Source organism: Rhinichthys klamathensis, unplaced genomic scaffold, assembly GCF_029890125.1.
Source record: "Rhinichthys klamathensis goyatoka isolate OS25496 unplaced genomic scaffold, OSU_Roscu_1.1 h1tg000206l_1, whole genome shotgun sequence".
In the NCBI taxonomy this organism is placed as follows: Eukaryota; Metazoa; Chordata; class Actinopteri; order Cypriniformes; family Leuciscidae; genus Rhinichthys; species Rhinichthys klamathensis.
Genome location: NW_026606731.1, coordinates 2,251,874 through 2,269,710, shown reverse-complemented (window position 1 = coordinate 2,269,710; position 17,837 = coordinate 2,251,874). Strand labels below are relative to the sequence as shown.

General features: G+C 40.9%; 1 protein-coding gene across 2 annotated transcripts; it reads left to right on the top strand.

The window, feature by feature from the left end:
* The first annotated feature begins 620 nt into the window (after nucleotides 1-620).
* Nucleotides 621-17,637, top strand: zc3h4 (zinc finger CCCH-type containing 4). 2 transcript variants are annotated; one of them, XM_056263410.1, is made up of 14 exons: nucleotides 621-916; nucleotides 3,870-4,101; nucleotides 6,385-6,492; nucleotides 6,644-6,770; nucleotides 7,138-7,286; nucleotides 7,669-7,765; nucleotides 7,851-7,987; nucleotides 8,080-8,181; nucleotides 8,389-8,500; nucleotides 8,619-8,728; nucleotides 8,823-9,268; nucleotides 9,358-9,692; nucleotides 11,834-12,076; nucleotides 14,911-17,637. In XM_056263410.1, exons 1-14 carry the CDS (start codon nucleotides 837-839, stop codon nucleotides 16,524-16,526), a joined length of 3,894 nt encoding a protein of 1,297 aa, XP_056119385.1. In that variant the 5' UTR covers nucleotides 621-836; the 3' UTR covers nucleotides 16,527-17,637. The 2 variants fall into 2 exon arrangements, with proteins under 2 accessions (XP_056119385.1, XP_056119384.1); XM_056263409.1 differs by having other exon boundaries at nucleotides 622-916; nucleotides 6,644-6,875.
* The last annotated feature ends 200 nt before the right edge of the window (nucleotides 17,638-17,837 follow it).

The window sequence follows — 17,837 nt, the reverse complement described above, 5'->3', positions numbered from 1 at the left end:
GATATATATATATATTTATGGACATAACTGTTGTGTACAATAATGCTCCCAGGGCAGGAACTTTTAAAAAGCAGGACATTGTAATAAAAAAAAATAGTTTTACACCAAGCCAATACTATTTCATGTTACAGAACATTCATCATAGCCTTTTTTTTCTGGACTATACATAATTTATTTTTCAGGAACAGTTGATCATGTCACAGAGTCAATAGGCATATCAGAATTACTGAGTGATTTTAAAGCAATGGTTCACAACCATGGGGTCAGGGCCCGAACCAAACTCACAAGGAGCCCCAGGCCAGAATGACTTGTTTAAATTATTGTTATTATTACTATAATTCATTTTAATAGTACAATTAATATAGGCTATTAAAAAAAATCTATCTTTATTAAAATTCAACAACAAAAAACGAAGCATGCAATCAAGAAACTGAAATATATGATAAAATATTTATTGTTATTATTGAATAATCTGGAGTCACAAAAAATATTGTGATACCAGATATATATTATGGTCAAAAATAATGTATTGTTTCTTAATGGCCCGATCAGTCATTTCCGTGACAGACGACGTCACGACTTACGTCACATAAGCCCGTCCCCTTCTCCTCGGAGAAGAAGCGTCGCCATTTTAAGTGAATGAGTTTCATTTCACATCGCAACTGTAGGACGGAGAACCTCAGGAACGTTTTCAACCTGTTTCTCTTTTAAACTGTTAGTGGGGAATTGACTACTATGAACTGAATCTCTTCCTAAAGCCAATCAACAAGTAGATCAAAGTCAAGTAACGCATAAGACAGTTGATTTTTTGCACTGAATGTAGTACGTTAGAGGAAATGGCTGTGGAAAGCATGACTGTCCATCCAAACTCCCCAACAGCCAACCACGAACACAACAGCCTTCTCACTGACGAAAGGTCGAGTAATATCATCATATTTCTATCCAACTATTGATTTGTCCTTTGCTTTTTTCCAAAAACAAAAGCACGGGCATTTGCTTTTTTTCTTTCAAAGGGATTAAAGTCGCCTTTTCTGGGAAACGTACAGAGGTAACGAAACGCCATCTTGAAACGTTAAACAGCGCAATCTGGAAGGTCACAAGCGAATCAGGAAAACATTCAGAATATGATCAAATTTACATTTTCCGTCACTTTTCGAAGCTTTTTAAGTGATCGAAGACCAAGCGGGCCACAACTACGCCAAAACATTGCTCCAGTAACTTAATGTTTTCATCACAGATAAATAACGGCGGACAAAAGAAAAAACACACACGAGTAAACAAGTTTTTGGTTATTAATATCCAATTAAAATCATAATGACGAACGCAAATTGTACGTAATGTGACGGATAAGTGGTAAAATTCATCCCTGGTAACGCATTAAGGAATTTGTATCTTTATCCATCGCGAGGCCCGGACAAAGCTAAAGCTAACAGTTAGCCGACGACTAGCTGCTACGTAAAATACAACAACAACACGGCTAACAGAAGCTAAAGAATAGCCACGGACTAGCATGGATTATGACTTGCTCGCTTGATTAACCATTCTTTCAATTAATTTAATTAGCCATCGAATACAATACGATTCAGTTTATCTTAATGTAATATCATTATTTAAGATAGGCGATTTACATTTGTCACCGTTTAGCACTTAGCCTGTGTGCTAAGTGTCACGAGCTACGCACTTAGATTTATTGATAACGTTATTTTTTATTTTAACGTTAAAAGTAACTATATAATCATTCCACTATATTTTCAAATATGACGTTCTTGTAGTGTAAGTAGTTAGTAAAGCTATTTTTAGTCACTTTTTTTTATTTATTCTTGTCTATTCTAAAATTTTTACTGTTTTAACATGATACATTTTAGTAACAGTGCGACATTTTGATAGGAACTAACAACGAAAATTATTTTCCCCCTTATTTTTTATGTTTTGGCTTCCTTAATTGGTTAAATACTGTCCCTTAAGTCTTCCACGTCAGATACATTGTTGACAGTAGAAATCATATTGTAACGTATCGTAAATAATCTGTTAAATGTTCCACAAAAGGTGCTCCTGTTTCAACATACTCTAGTTTTGTTGTAAACTAGTTAGCTTTATGTGCACATGCATCCCTTATGAACCAGTGATTTGTCCAATGTCTCAGAAGCATTCAAGGTCTTGCCAAAACATGAAGCAAAACACAAAGGTTCTTAACCATACCACAATTGTCTCCTAATGCAACCTATCACCATGAAAATCATTTATGCATAAATTTAATATTTCACAGTAAGTATTTTCAGTTCATTACCAGAAAAATGAAGGCCAGTATTTTGTAGTCACATTTGTTTGTCTTTGCATGATATTGTATCTTATAACTTGGATACTTACAGAGAACAAAGTTTGTTAGTAACTTTTCTTTAGTAAAATTAGAGGTACTTCTCAAGCTGTCTATCTGTCAAGATTTTCTTGCAACACTTTAAATGACTAAGAAATCCCTTCCTTGTTTACTTTGGCATCCTTTCTTTTGGCAGTTGTTTTCGCAAGTTGTGTTAGACAAGTAATTTTTACAAGTGTGGCCTGGTTTTTGTCTGGCCATATTCTTTTGCCACTTCAGTATGTTCAATAACAAGCATGCTCACTGAGACTCGCTAGAGCGGTTAGATAAATGCTGAAGCTTGTAGATGTTTATTCACAACATGATATAAATGCTTGTGGAGATTGTTTTGATAGAGACAGGGGGATTTGTAGTTATTGCAGTCATAATTCATCAATTGATTCCCTCTGTAATACTTTAAAGACATTACATGGTCAGAGGAGCAGATGACATAAGTTTAGCCAGATCTTGTACAGACAGTCCATTGAGAAAATAAGTTTGTCTCTTTATTGTAATTGTAAAAAAGCTTTGGAAGAATCCTGAAAAATATCCACATAGTTGGAGGATTTAAAGTTCCGTAGAATAAGTTTTGTCTTCTAATAAAGTTTATAGGAATGGTTGTATTAAGACCTTCATGCAGACTTCATACTGATTGTAAGATGATTGAGAGTATTAAATTGTCATCACTTACTGATGGTTGCAAGTAAAGCTTTTTTGTACATTATGCAGCTGGTTTAACTTCTGTGGTAATAATTGATCTTGTATCTTTTGAATCGTATCTCACACACAGCTTTGCATTGCAGTTCGTCTGGTATCACACATTCTCTTGTCAGAAGTTGGATTGCAGGGATCTGTTGTTTTTATAGGCCAAAGTTGAGGGGTTAGGTGATAATGTTTTGTCAATGCACAATTCAAAAGTGCAACATTGCTTCTATGTCTTATGTGGCAACTCCTTATCTTAGTTTTAAAGGGCAGTTCTGCTTGAATGTAATGAGTGTTTACCACCAGGTGTCCTGTATATACTTGTATGTTACATCTTCTATAAACAGAGCGGCTCTGTAATGATGTTCTCAGCATGTGACAAATAATCAGTCAACATTTGACACCACTAGTGTGATGCTTGAAGCTACTAAATTATGGTATTGCGTCTGTAGATTGGCAGTCCTGTTGCCCTTTAGCTCTACCCTCACTGCCTGAAAGTTTGAAGATAAAATCCTGTTTAGACATCCCGATTTGCTTAGTTATCTACACCGTAAAGACATGTGAATTGTTAATAGCCAGATCAGCAGAAGTCGCCGTGTCAGAAAGAATTAAGAATGAAGGCCCCACCTAAAAAACAATCAATAGAGTTGATGTTCTGTTCTGCACAGCTTTTGATGACAGTAGCCTTTGTGCAACTAACCAGTTATCAAAGACCAAGATTTCTCAAATGGCAGTGAGTCAAAAAACCAAATAATATCCTGTGTAGTCCTGTTCAGAGTTGTGATGTTCTTGCTGTGTTTTCCATGTCAAACAGGCAAGAAGATGGGGAACTGGAAGAAGGCGAGTTGGAGGATGATGGCGGAGAGGCAGAGGTGCCCAGCGGTGAGGGAGCTGATCCCCAGGATAAACCTCGCCGCAGCAAAGAACGCCATGTCAGTGAATCGGATGATGAAAAGTCACATCGGCGGAGGAGAAAGAGAAAGAGGGAAAGAGAGCGTGAAAAAGAGAAAAGGAGGGCCAAGAAAAAGCGTAAATCTAAGCACAAGGTAAGTGTTTGTGTTGATATTGAGAGAAGCACTGCATTTATTTGACCAAAATACAATAAAAACAGTAATATTGTGAAATCATATTACAATTTAAAATAACTTTTCTATTTTAATATATTTTAAAATATAATTTATTCCTGTGATGGCAAAGCTGAATTTTCAGCATCATTACTCCAGTCTTGTGTCACATGATCCTTCAGAAATCATTCTAAAATGCTGATTTATTGTTCAAGAAACATTTCTTATTATTATCAATGTTGAAAACAGTTGTGGCGTTTAATCATTTTTTAGTTTAAATCACATCAATGGTTTTAACCATTAATATTGTAGTAAATATATTTGTTAGAAACCATTATATTTTTTCAGGATTTTTTTGATGAATAGAAAGTTCTAAAGAACAGCATTTATTTGAAATTGAAATATTTTGTGACATTGTACTAGTGTTGGCAAAAGTACAGACTTCGGTAAAAAAAAAAACATATTTGATGATCCCAGCATTTCCCTCTAGCATTTTGAGTACTGTTGAACGGATTCTTAAACACCTCTGATTGGCCATTGTATTCACGCGCTCAACATATATGTCTGTGATTGGCTAACGAACATCAGCGCTTCAAAAACTTGTTGTAAATAGACGTCTTTGATGCTCTTCATCGAGCGCTTACACATACACACGGGAGCGTTTGAAAGCAGGCGTCTATCAGCTGCTTTGTCTATCAGCGGATATATTAGGATATATTATACCTGCTTTCGTGTGTATTTGTGTAAGTGCTTGGTGAAGAGCATCTATTTACAACATATTTTTGAAGCGTTGATCATTGTAGCCAATCACAGACATATACACTCACCAGCCACTTTATTAGGTACACCTGTCCAACTGCTCGTTAACACTTAATTTCTAAGCAGCCAATCACATGGCGGCAACTCAGTGCATTTAGGCATGTAGACATGGTCAAGACAATCTCCTGCAGTTCAAACCGAGCATCAGTATGGGGAAGAAAGTTGATTTGAGTGACTTTGAACGTGGCATGATTGTTGGTGCCAGAAGGGCTGGTCTGAGTATTTCAGAAACTGCTAATCTACTGGGATTTTCACGCACAACCATCTCTAGGGTTTACAGAGAATGGTCCGAAAAAGAAAAAACATCCAGTGAGCGGCAGTTCTGTGGGCGGAAATGCCTTGTTGATGCCAGAGGTCAGAGGAGAATGGCCAGACTGGTTCGAGCTGATAGAAGGGCAACAGTGACTGAAATAACCACTCGTTACAACCGAGGTATGCAGCAAAGCATTTGTGAAGCCACAACACGCACAACCTTGAGGCGGATGGGCTACAACAGCAGAAGACTCCACCGGGTACCACTCATCTCCACTACAAATAGGAAAAAGAGGCTACAATTTGCAAGAGCTCACCAAAATTGAACAGTTGAAGACTGGAAAAATGTTGCCTGGTCTGATGAGTCTCGATTTCTGTTGAGACATTCAGATGTTAGAGTCAGAATTTGGCGTAAACAGAATGAGAACATGGAACCATCATGCCTTGTTACCACTGTGCAGGCTGGTGGTGGTGGTGTAATGGTGTGGGGGATGTTTTCCTGGCACACTTTAGGCCCCTTAGTGCCAATTGGGCATCGTTTAAATGCCACGGCCTACCTGAGCATTGTTTCTGACCATGTCCATCCCTTTATGGCCACCATGTACCCATCCTCTGATGGCTACTTCCACCATGTCACAAAGCTCTAATCATTTCAAATTGGTTTCTTGAACATGACAATGAGTTCACTGTACTAAAATGGCCTCCACAGTCACCAGATCTCAACCCAATAGAGCATCTTTGGGATGTGGTGGAACGGGAGATTCGCATCATGGATGTGCAGCCGACAAATCTGCGGCAACTGTGTGATGCCATCATGTCAATATGGACCAAACTCCCTGAGGAATGCTTCCAGCACCTTGTTGAATCTATGCCACGAAGAATTGAGGCAGTTCTGAAGGCAAAAGGGGGTCCAACCCGTTACTAGCATGGGGTACCTAATAAAGTGGCCGGTGAGTGTATGTTAAGCGAGTGAGCACAATGACCAATCAGAGGTGTTTAAGAATCTGTTCAACAGCGCTCAAAATGCTAGAGGGAAATGCTGGTATAGTCACATTTTTAAAAACATTTTTTCACATTTGATCAAATGAATGTGTCCTTGCTGAATTTTTATTTATTTTTTTATCCTACTGACCACAAACATTTAGTGGTGGATAGTCTGTATCATCTTATCAAATGTATTTGTGTGTAATGCAGCGTCACGCATCCTCCAGCGATGACCACTCAGAGTACAGTGATGACTCAGATTACAGTCCTAGTGAAAAGAGGAAGTACAGGGAATACAGCCCTCAGTATCCTCCCACTGTGAGTAAAACATAATTTTTGTTCTATTTAAAGTAACATTTATATTAGTAAAACATTTATATTTGATTTTAAAGTAACATTCATAACACAACAACTACCTAGACTGGCCAACCAATCAGATTAGGTTTTAATCCCAGTCTATATTTTTTAGTCTCAAGGAGGGTACCCTCCTGCTTCCTCTGCTCATGGAGGTCCCATCCCAAAGAAAGGCGGCTATATGAAGATGGACAAGCAGGGCTATGGTGGCTATGATGACTATGAGGAGGAAACATATGAAGGTGAAGAGGATGAGGAAGTGGGTGATGATGACTATGATGATTTCACCAAGGAATTAAATCAGTACCGCAAGGCCAAAGAGGTTGGAGGGGGTCCTCGTGGCAGAGGTGAATGTTGATTTAAAAATAAGATAAATAAATTAGCTTGAATGGTTCTGGCTGAATGCATATCAATAAAAGTGATATACATTATTTCTAATAATGTGCAGGTAGACGTGTGGAGTTTGTCGTTTAGTTACGTCCTAATTATAACTAGTATCACATGTTCAGTGTCTACATACTTCATTCTCCGGCTCAAAGTGTGTGAATTCACACCAGTGTGTCAGCGTCTGTGTAATTACATCTGCTGACCATTATTACTGTCACACAGGTGGCAAAAACCGCATGAAGAACCAGAGAGGTCGAGGCAGAGGAGGAATGAGAGGACGTGGTGGGAGAGGAGGCAGCAGAGGAAGAGGACGGGGAAAAATGGGAGGAGAGAATGATGATGGTGATGGCATGTATGGAGATGAGATGGAGGTGGGTCATAATTCTCAAGTTTTAAACACCAAACAAAGCTCATCCTACCGCATATCCAGTGTTCTTATAGTCATGGAAATATAAGGGAATTTTAATATTGTGATTTCCAGGCCTAGAAAAACTAACAAACAAAATCTGGAAAAAAAACGTACATTTCTATAGGGAATATAGCTCTGCTGTAAAATATTTAATGGGCTAAAACTGCATTTTTGTGAGTATAAACCGAAAAATCTTTTCCAAAGATCATTAATAACTGGAAAACACACGATTGGTCAGATTGCATATCTCGGATTATAAAATCTGTCATTATTACTAGGCAAGCTATACACATCAGTCAGTTTGTCTTTTACTTCCCCTAAAGCATGCATGTTTTCTTTGACAGTATGGAGAGGATGACTATGACAACATGGGAGACGATGACTATGATGACTATTCAAAAGAACTAAACCAGTACAGGAAATCAAAGGACAGAGGGCGGGGTGAGTTCTGCTTGACTAATAGATGTGGAGGTAAAGCATTATTTTTGTTAGAGTGTTTTTCATTTCTATTTTTTTTTTTCTTCAGGTGCGAAAGGTGGACGAGGTCGCGGGAGAGGGAAAGGAGGTCGAGGAATGAACCGGGGCAGAGGGAGAAATCGAGGGAGAGGCCGTGTTGGAGACCAAGGTCCTGATGAAGATAACAATGGAGAAATGGACTTGGGGGTAAGACAGTTCTTCAGATTATCTACTTGGTTCATATTTAATCAGCAGAACATAAATAAGCATCTGAATTATTTGTTCTGTGACTGCTTTAGGATGGATCTGGAGGCCCGAGGAGACATGAACAGGAGAAACATGGGCCGGACAAGAAGGGGAAAGCCATCTGTAAATACTATATTGAGGGCCGCTGTACTTGGGTAAGCACAGTGATCCAACTTTGGAAGATATTGCAGATAAAATTGGTTGAAACACAGTATAGATGTCCTTGTTATTTCTTAATATTAAAAAGTTTTGTATGTTTAAATAAATGAATTATGTCTGACTTATAAGATGATGTAAAATCGTATATGACTTGTTGACAATAATAGTTATTTTTGTACTAATTGCTGTCAATTTATCATCAGGGTGACCACTGTAACTTCAGCCATGACATTGAGCTGCCTAAGAAGAAAGAACTCTGCAAGTTTTACATCACTGGTTTCTGTGCACGAGCAGAAAACTGTCCCTACATGCATGATATCCTTTGGTCATTTTGCTTGCTGGTATTGTCATATAAGCTCTTATTATGGACTTGCACTCTGAAAAGAGTAAGAGTTTCCACACGTGTCAAAATAACTCCTTGACTCCACTGCACGTGATTTCCCTTGCAAGCTGTTCCATACCACAGGGAACTGTGTGAATGGTGAAGAGTGCATGTTCTCTCATGAGTCCCTAACAGAAGATACTCAAGAGCTGCTGGATAAGGTGGTCATCGCAGATATTTTAAATGTAGTTGTAGAGTTGTTGTTGTTTTTGTGCACCCTGACTAACATCACACATTTTTTTTTCTCCAATGAAGATGCTGGCAGAGGATGCAGAAGCTGGTGCAGAAGATGAGAAAGAGGTTGAGGAACTGAAAAAGCAAGGCATTAACCCTCTTCCAAAACCACCCCCTGGTGTTGGTCTTCTCCCAACTCCACCAAGACCTTCTCCAGGGGATTCTTCCACGCCTATGGAATTTGGAATGCCTGTTGGCCCACATGGTAATATTCCTCCAAGTGGTCCACCAGCTCCAGGCCCTGGTGCTGGCCCAGGTCCTGGTCCTGGAGTTGGGCCCTGCCCAGGCCCCCCTCCTCCCTGCCCAGATGGAGGTACCTTCCAAGGGCCTCTAAACCCCAACGGTCCTCCTCCGCCACCTATGGGTCCACCACCTGCTTGTGGAGGAAATGCTGGGAAGAAGATCCCCTCCTTGTTTGAGATTGTGGTGAAGCCCACAGGACAGCTAGCACAAAAACTGGGTGTCAGGTTAGCTGTCTTTTTCTTTCTATCAAATCATGTTGGTTTACTTACTAGCCGCATACAGAATATACTGACACAGATGCACTCTTTTACAGAGGACCAGGTCCTGGCAATGCTACTGCAAGTGTTGCAGGACCTCAGGGCCCTCCTGCAGGTCCCCCAGGTGCACCTCCACCTCGCTTTCCCTGTGCCCCGCCACCAGGACACATGATTCCAGGCGGTCCTCATGATATGCCTCCTATGGGCCCACCTAACATGAATCAAGGCCCTCCACCAGGACCGCCAATGATGCAGAATTTTGGCCAGGGAGAAGGACCACCAAACCCGGGGATGATGCCTCCAGGTGGTGGATCATCTGGTAACAACTTCTATGATAACTTCTACCAGCAGCAGCAGCAAGTCATGTCAATAGATGGAGGTGGAAGAGATGGTGAGTTCATTTGTTATTTTAACTTTGGTTTTGTAAATTCAGAGCATGCAAAACCACAGTTGCATTTAAGCATTTGTCAGATGTTTTTATTCAAATTGATTTTAAATGAAAGTATATGATTTCCCTAAGAGTCGAACCGATGACCTTGTTTTGGCCAGCACCATGCTCTACCAGTTGAGCTGCTTTATTGTCCTACGCTGCTCAAGTGTTTCCGCTACATTCATTCTGCCGCGGCGGGCCGCCACACCTAAAATCATCCCGCCACGGCTGCAGCTTCTCGGTCCGATATTGTATGTGTTATTGTTAAGCCCCACTAAAGGCATACAAAACATTGTAAAGCACCATAAAGTTTTCGCACTATATTCCAAAACTTCTAAAGTCATTCAATAGCATAATGTGAGGTAAAAATGTATATTTAAGTCGTTAAGTTAAAGTTAATGGAAACTCATCTCTCCTCAGTCATTCTCCATTCAGCATTCAAACAGCACGTCACGTTCGGTTACGACAGTTAGACTTGTAGTCGAGACCGCCTAAACCGAGACCAAGACACTACCAAGACCAGATGGTATCGAGACCAAGACAAGACCAAGACCAAGACCAAGACAGACCAAGTCGAGACCAAGACCAAGTCGAGACTAAGACCGAGACCAAGTCGAGACCGGAGGGGAAAAAAAACATTAGTGTTGAAGCTAAGCAATAACTTGTCAAATGTTGTTTTGCATTTGCCTGCCTATCTCTGCTGATTTCGACGTCTCCAAATGAATCCATTCTGCAACTTTTAAATACATAATTATATTTTTAAAAACGAAATTATAGGCTTAAGTGCAGGATCCGAAAGTTGGTCGTTTTTGTCGCTATGGTTACACACACACACACACACACACCGTTGGCGGTGCGCTCAAAGTCATCTGTCAGTTGTGCAGTTACCCAAAATCTCCTGAATGAAGGTAAAACCCATCATGTCACTGATATGTCTTTTACTAAATATTAATATATCAAAAACTGTACATGATAAGCTATTAGAGTAAAACATATTGCGTTAGGCTACTTCATGAGTTAATAAGAAAAAAGATTTTACAATTCCTGCAAATGCAGTGATGAAGTTCATGTTCTCATGATTTATTTTTATGAATAAAACTTTTTCAAAACATCCCCCCCTCTGTTTTTTTCACAAATCGCACCCTGATGATATGTGTTTTTTAAATCAAGTGATCAAAGTGCTCGTTGCCGCTGCGATCAGTGGCGCGGATACAGTGTTTTCTCGCGTGGCTCGCGCGCACCGCACTGTCTTCACTCGGACGCGCGCTTCAATCCGTTGTGGATATCGTCGTGGATATTGTAGTATTGTATTGCTCAATCCCCTGACCACTATGTCAGTCTGAGACAGCGAGACCTAGACAAGACCGAGAGGTCCGAGACCAAGACAAGACCGAGACCAAATACCGTCAAGGCCGTGACAAGACCGAGACCACGTAAAAGTGGTCTCGAGACCGGTCTCGAGACCAAGACCGGTCTCGAGACATACATCACTAACGACAGTAACACGACGACACTCTCTGCAAGATCAATGTTCCCATTATTATACTTTATTTGTAGATAAAGGTCTATAGTTTGCATAAAATTACTTTATCTTGCTGGAGTTTATAGCGCTTTCTAAATCATATTCCTTTCTCCCGGGTGTCTGTTACTACAGCACTAGAGTAGAGAGCACTATGAATTGTTCTTCATGCACACTGTAACTGAAATTTAAAACTGTTAAAAGAAAAGGCTCAATAAACTTTTGCATAGATATAATACATTAAGCATAGATAGATATAATCTCTTCGCTTTGTGCTTTGAACTTTTCAATGCGAAGCGCTGCACGCTGTGACTTCGCGTTGCTTCAAGTGCATCATTCTGCGCACGGGATGCGCATAATCGCTTTGCCGCTCTTATTGGGCCCTTTCATGTTATAATGCTTAGGGGAGGTTTAAACACCTGGGATAAGGGGGCGTGGCCAATGGGAATATCACTCATGGGCCACGCCCCCTCCCTCTGGCGAAATGGGCCTGCCACCACGGCTGGAAAAAATCCTGGAGGAAACACTGTGCTCTATTTATGAAACATTAGTATTCAGCCCCATTCTTTGCCTCCCGGTACAGGTGACAACTTTCAAGGGGGAGGTGGTGGAAACTTCAATGATCAGTCACCTGGGAACCAGAACTCTGGAAATGTAGAGGGTGCCCCTAATGTAGGCCCATCTAATCAGCCTGGGATGGCAGTGCCAGATTTCCTCCCCCCAGCACAGCGCGTGCTTTTTATGAGGCTCCAGCAGAAACAGCAGGAAGATGAGGAGAGAGCCAAGAGGCTGGCTGAAGGAGGAGGAACCGAGAGGGAGAATGAAGGTACTACTGCACAACTCCATTTCTTGCGGTGGCAGTATTCAGTACAATCATATAACATATATTTTCTATAGAAACAACATGCATAGCTTTTATACAGGAATGTTCCTTTTTTACCAAAATACTTTACAAGAAAGCGTTTTGATTATTATAACATTGTTGTCATTCGGGCTGCAACAAACGATTATTTTGATAATCGATTAATCTAACGATTATTGGAACGATTAATCGACTAATCATCGATTATTTTCGCAGACTAATCAGTAAGTTTGGAATGATTATTCAGCTTTTCCAATTATTTAAAACATTGAGTTATACATATTCTAACTATAATATAAAAAAAGAAAATCACTTCAGCTTTTGAAATAGTTGTTTTAATGAACTTTGAGCCAACTAAACAGGTCATTCTCTTTAAGTTTTCAGATTTCGGTCCAACTCAAATCACACACAAATGCTCTCTAAGCATTGTTTAATAGGCCCACTGCTTTTCTTAGAACTGAAACAGAAAAAGGGACATTTACTTCAGGACACAAAGAATGGTAAAATATTAATCTGCAAACAATTATTATAATTATAAAATTACAATCTTTTTTTACATGACAATTGAGCTGACAGAGACGTTCTCATTCACCTTTTAATTTATAGTATGAAAAAGTAACTGCCATGATATTCTTCCTATATCATAGGAAGGATAGGCCTATAACATCTCGTTTTGTAAGTCTTCATGATTATTGAACAAAATACAGGCAAGTGATAAGACTATAATAAAACCTAATATACTAATAGTGTTACAATAATAAAAACAGCCCTGACGCCTAAGCTGGATCAAGCTTTATTCTATACAAAATAAGTCATCACATTACTGTAATTATATTACTATTGATAATATTATTACTATTATTAGTAGTATTGCATTCTCTAATAAAGAGAGATTTACCGCTGGTTAGTAAGCTCCAGCTGGAGAACACTCACTTCTCACCGGCTCCTCTTTTGCCGGGATGTTTCCTCTTGCACTCCAACATGCATGTTGTGCTCCCGTGAAAATTGCACACGACAGCATTCTTGATTTGAAGTTTTGTGAAACTTTCCCAAACCTAAACCTTGCTAGTTCGGATTCGTTTGAACTGTCATAATTCGCGCTGTATTTTCTTCTACCGCAATAGCATTTGTAAGGGCTGCACTACACTCTAGCGCTACAGCGCCGTAGCGGTCAAATCGCGGGATTGCAGGCCCTTACATTAGGTCACGTGAGATCAAACGACTACTCGACAACAAAGATATTTGTCGACAAATTTTTATTGTCGACGTTGTCGACAACGTCGACTAATCGTTGCAGCCCTAGTTGTCATACAAATAGCTGAGGTTTTCAAAGTGCTGACTTCAAATGTATATTTTGCCAAGGCTATTTCTGGGAAGGAAACATCTCAAGGACTCTGCTCAGAGCTTGACCCTGCCCAGGACATCATAATACTGTAAACATCCTCTGGCCTGGGGTTGTGCAATCTTGCCACCAAAATATCTTGTCCCTCCACTAGATGGTGCTTTCTTGCACTAATACTACTGAAACTAACAGAGGCTGATGTTTTCAGATGAGACTACTGGCAAAATAAAATCAGATTCAGGGCTCAAAATGAACCTTTTTACTTGGTAGCACTGGTGCTCGTACCGAACTTGCTCCGCCCCCTACTGCCCCGCCCAGCCCTAGTCCATTGTTGAGGTTGTCACAAAACTTTTTTTTTTTTTCTTGGCATTTGATCAAATAGTAATTAGAGGTGTAAAGGTACACCTATACGCCCGCAAATTTTTATGTCTTGTGTATACAAGACGAATACAGCGTTGTAGCCTAACCACCAATAATCGCAATAAGCTTTGCGTTTTGTTACTTTAGAATAGAAACGAGGTGTCATTTTTCAAATTATGTCCATTTTATCACGAAATTCTAACAATAAATGGCGCTTTGATGCTCTTTAATGTGGCGTGACAGATGACTATATAGGCTCAGTTAAAGCAGCAGTGTGCAGAGAGCGAGTGAAATTCATTATATATTCATATATTTTCATTATATTCATTATATTTTACTTAACCTGTTAGTGATGTCTTGATTATTTAATGTATGTTTAAAATGTCTGTCATGAAAATGAAAGCCAGTGTGTAAATGATTATATTTCAACAACGAATTGGAGTAAAAACATATACTGACTTGCACAACTTCCTTATGTGCAGTTTACGTGTTTGCATACATTTTTTTTATTATATCTAAAAATAAATAGCAACTGAATTTAGGCCAATAGTTTGGGCTCTGTTGTTAACCATTAATAGTAATGTGCAAGTAAGGGCTCCCTATATAGTTTACAGCATTAGTAAAGATCTTTTTTTATTCTTAAGAAACTTTTAACTAATAACTTAACGTCCTTAACTTAAAATATACAGATAATTCTGATAAAAGTGTTTTCCAACATTATGTTGGAAATATTCATGTTTTTTTGTCAGGCACTTCTTTGCAGACTCTCATTAAACTCGCAGTTGCAGGGTCCGATTTTTTAAGTTGCAATAGATGCAAAACAGATCCAAGATCAATTTAAAAAAGGAGAATTAAAAACAAAAGGAAGGAAAGGAAAGAAAAGAAAAGTACAGTGTAGGAGCATATTAGTGAAGTAGTTAAGCAGGACAAATCAAGTACTGGGTATGTGATATGTAACGGTGTTCTTTTCATCTCTCTTCAGCACTTTACATTTTGAGTGCTAGCTAGCTAGGAGCATATGCAACCAAAATGGATGCAATTTCAACCCTTTAGCTAGAGCTCTAAATCGGTCTAAATCAATTCCTTTTACTTACAGGAGATTCAGCAAACTGGTATTCCAGTGAAGATGAGGATGGTGGTGGCAGTGTCACTTCCATTCTCAAAACTTTACGCCAGCAAACCCAGACCCAAGGCCCTGCCAAGCAGGACGGAGCTCCAAGTGACCCTCGTCTACAAAAGTCTCAGCCCCCACTCCCACCCAGCCGACCAGCAGACCCCCGGCTGGCACGAGACCCACGTCTGTCCCGGAACACAGACTCTCAGGCACCCGAGGCTAGTGCTTCATCCTCCCTATCTCCTACCCCTTCAGACCCCCGACTTGCCCGGCATGCAGCCGCCCATGCCCCTAAACCAGAGCCTCCGCTTGTGTACAAACCTCCTCCGTTGACCGCCCCAGCCAGTAATGAGGAAGAGGAGGGTGAGAGGATGCTGAGGGACAAGCCTGTGCCCATCCCTCTCGACCCTTTAATGGGCATGGCTTTGCGTGATCCCCGCTCCCAACTACAGCAGTTCAGCCACATTAAAAAGGATGTAGTCCTGAACAAGCCTTCGTTTTCTAAGGCGGTGCTGTGGAGTCCTGAAGACCTCATCCCTATCCCCATTCCCAAACAAGACTTGCTCCCACTGCCCCCTGGCATCCCTCCAGTTACTGCCATAGATCCTCGTCTGTCTCGCACCCAGCCCCAGCACCACTCCGCTTCTCTTCCTTCTACTGCTCCTCCTGCTGAGCAATCGAATCAATCCTCCTCTACCCTTCCAGACTTTGAGCTGCTCTCCCGAATCCTCAAAACTGTCAACGCCACTTCATCCAGCCCCACTCAAGGTGCTTCTACAGGAATCTCGTCACCTCCGTCCATCTCTGCCGAGAAACCTGTTGACCCTCGCATGGCACGAAAAGCCCCTGCCGACCCCCGACTCCAGCCACAGAAATCTGCCCTTAAGTCCACCTCTGAGCCACCTGCTCCTCAAGGATCTCCCCCAGCTGCCTCCTTATCTCCACCTTCCTCCAGCCCCACCATCGCACCCTATGACCCTCGGCTGCTATCGGCAGGAGGGTCGGTTAGAGGCGTGGGAGCTGGCGGTGCAGGTAGTGGTGGTGGTGGCAGCAGCAGCGTGCTGAGCGGCATCAGTCTGTACGATCCTCGGACTCAGGGCTCAGACAAGGCAGAGGGTTCAGGGGCAACTATAAACACTAGCCCTCCCCCTGAACCAAAGTCAAGCGAAAGTACAGCAGCTTCAGCTAAGCCCAAATCTAAAGAGCCGCTGTTTGTGCGTAAGTCTGCACTGGACCAGCCGGAACCAGAGAAGAGCTCGACGGAGCAGACTACGGATCGCTACAACAGCTACAATCGCCCTCGACCCAAACCTTCACCGTCGCCCAATGCAGGGACAGCTGCAGGGACCCCTGCTACAGGTGGTCCAACCACAGCTGGTCAGGGCCCTACTGGTTCTGCGGAGCAGCCCGCGGGGGTCCACAACCTTCCTGTATCCACACTGTTCTCCATGGTAAAGCAGGCCAACAAACCAAGCGGCACCGGCAGCCCTTTTGGCGGCAATAGCCCCGCCCAGCCTGACACAGCTGAACAGGACAATGCCTCTCTAAAGGACGTTTTCAAAGGCTTTGACCCCACAGCGTCACCGTTTTGCCAGTGAACTCTACTGTGTTGTTGTGAGCTGCTTTAGGACTTTTAAGTGTGTGGCTTCACTTGATACCTGATATATAAAGATATTCACCCCTGTCAGATTACACTCCACAGTATTCACATATATATTTCTATTGGACGGTTGGGATTGGGAAGGATTAAGTCTGTACTAGTGAGGGAAAGATGAAAACTAAATGTCTATTTTAAAAACCAAATAAGAAACGTTTAAATAAATGTCATTTTAAGGACCTCTATGGGTGTGTACATCAGGAGACACTGAATTACATTAATTTTGGCATTGTAAAAGACAAACAATTTCATCAGCCTACACCAAACAGGTTTGTTGGATTATGACCCATTAACCCCACCACATCATCCTCCTCGAGTTTGCCGACTGACTTACTCCACCTGGCAGCAGGGAGACTTCATTTACTGCCACTCCCTCTGCCTCCTGAGGTGGAACTGAACTAGTTCCTGTTGCTCATTGGCACTTTTCATTTGGTTCCCACCAGTGATTTAGATCCTTTTAAGAAATTTTAGCTATATTTCTTCTGCTTAGACTAGTTAGCTCCTTTTTCATGTCTGTATGGATGCCCCTTATATTCCTATTGTTTCAAATTCGTGTTTAGTCTGTCGATGCCACTTCACAGATCAGACCTACTGTTGTACGTGTTTGTCACATGTGAGATCATTTTTATTTATTTTTTATACTTAAGCAGTCTGCTATTTTTTTTTCTTTGTAACATGGCTGTCAAATTGAACCATTTTATGAATGTGTATATATATATATAAATATAAATATATATATACATGTGTATAGTACATATTCTTTGCATCTGGTTTGTAAATTAACTTGAATTGCTCAACAGCTGATGTTGAGGGAAAATATATCATGTCTTTCTTTTGTTCTCTCACAGCTCTGTCGGTCTTTCCCTGAAACGTGGTATGTCTCATTGACTGCTCTGAAGTATCTGGGTTTTTGTTTTTGGGTTGCCTCTCTGCAAAATTAAAGCTTTGTAAATTGAAGTGTCCATATTTGAGAAAAGGTAACCATTTTGAAACCATTCATTGTAGGTGAAATTGTGAAGTATTTAATAAAGGCAATACCAGATTGAAACCTAGCAGGACCTCAAACAATGGGTGAATCGGTGGTGGTTGTGTCATGATTCTTTCTGTGTGTGAGCATATGAGTCATTTCCTCTAGATTCCAGCTCTTCAACATTCCTAGCTCTGACTGTTGGTATGCTTTAAAAAGGTTTGGCAAAAAATTAAAATTCTGATATCATTCACTCACCCTCAAGTCGTTCCAAACCTGCAAGAC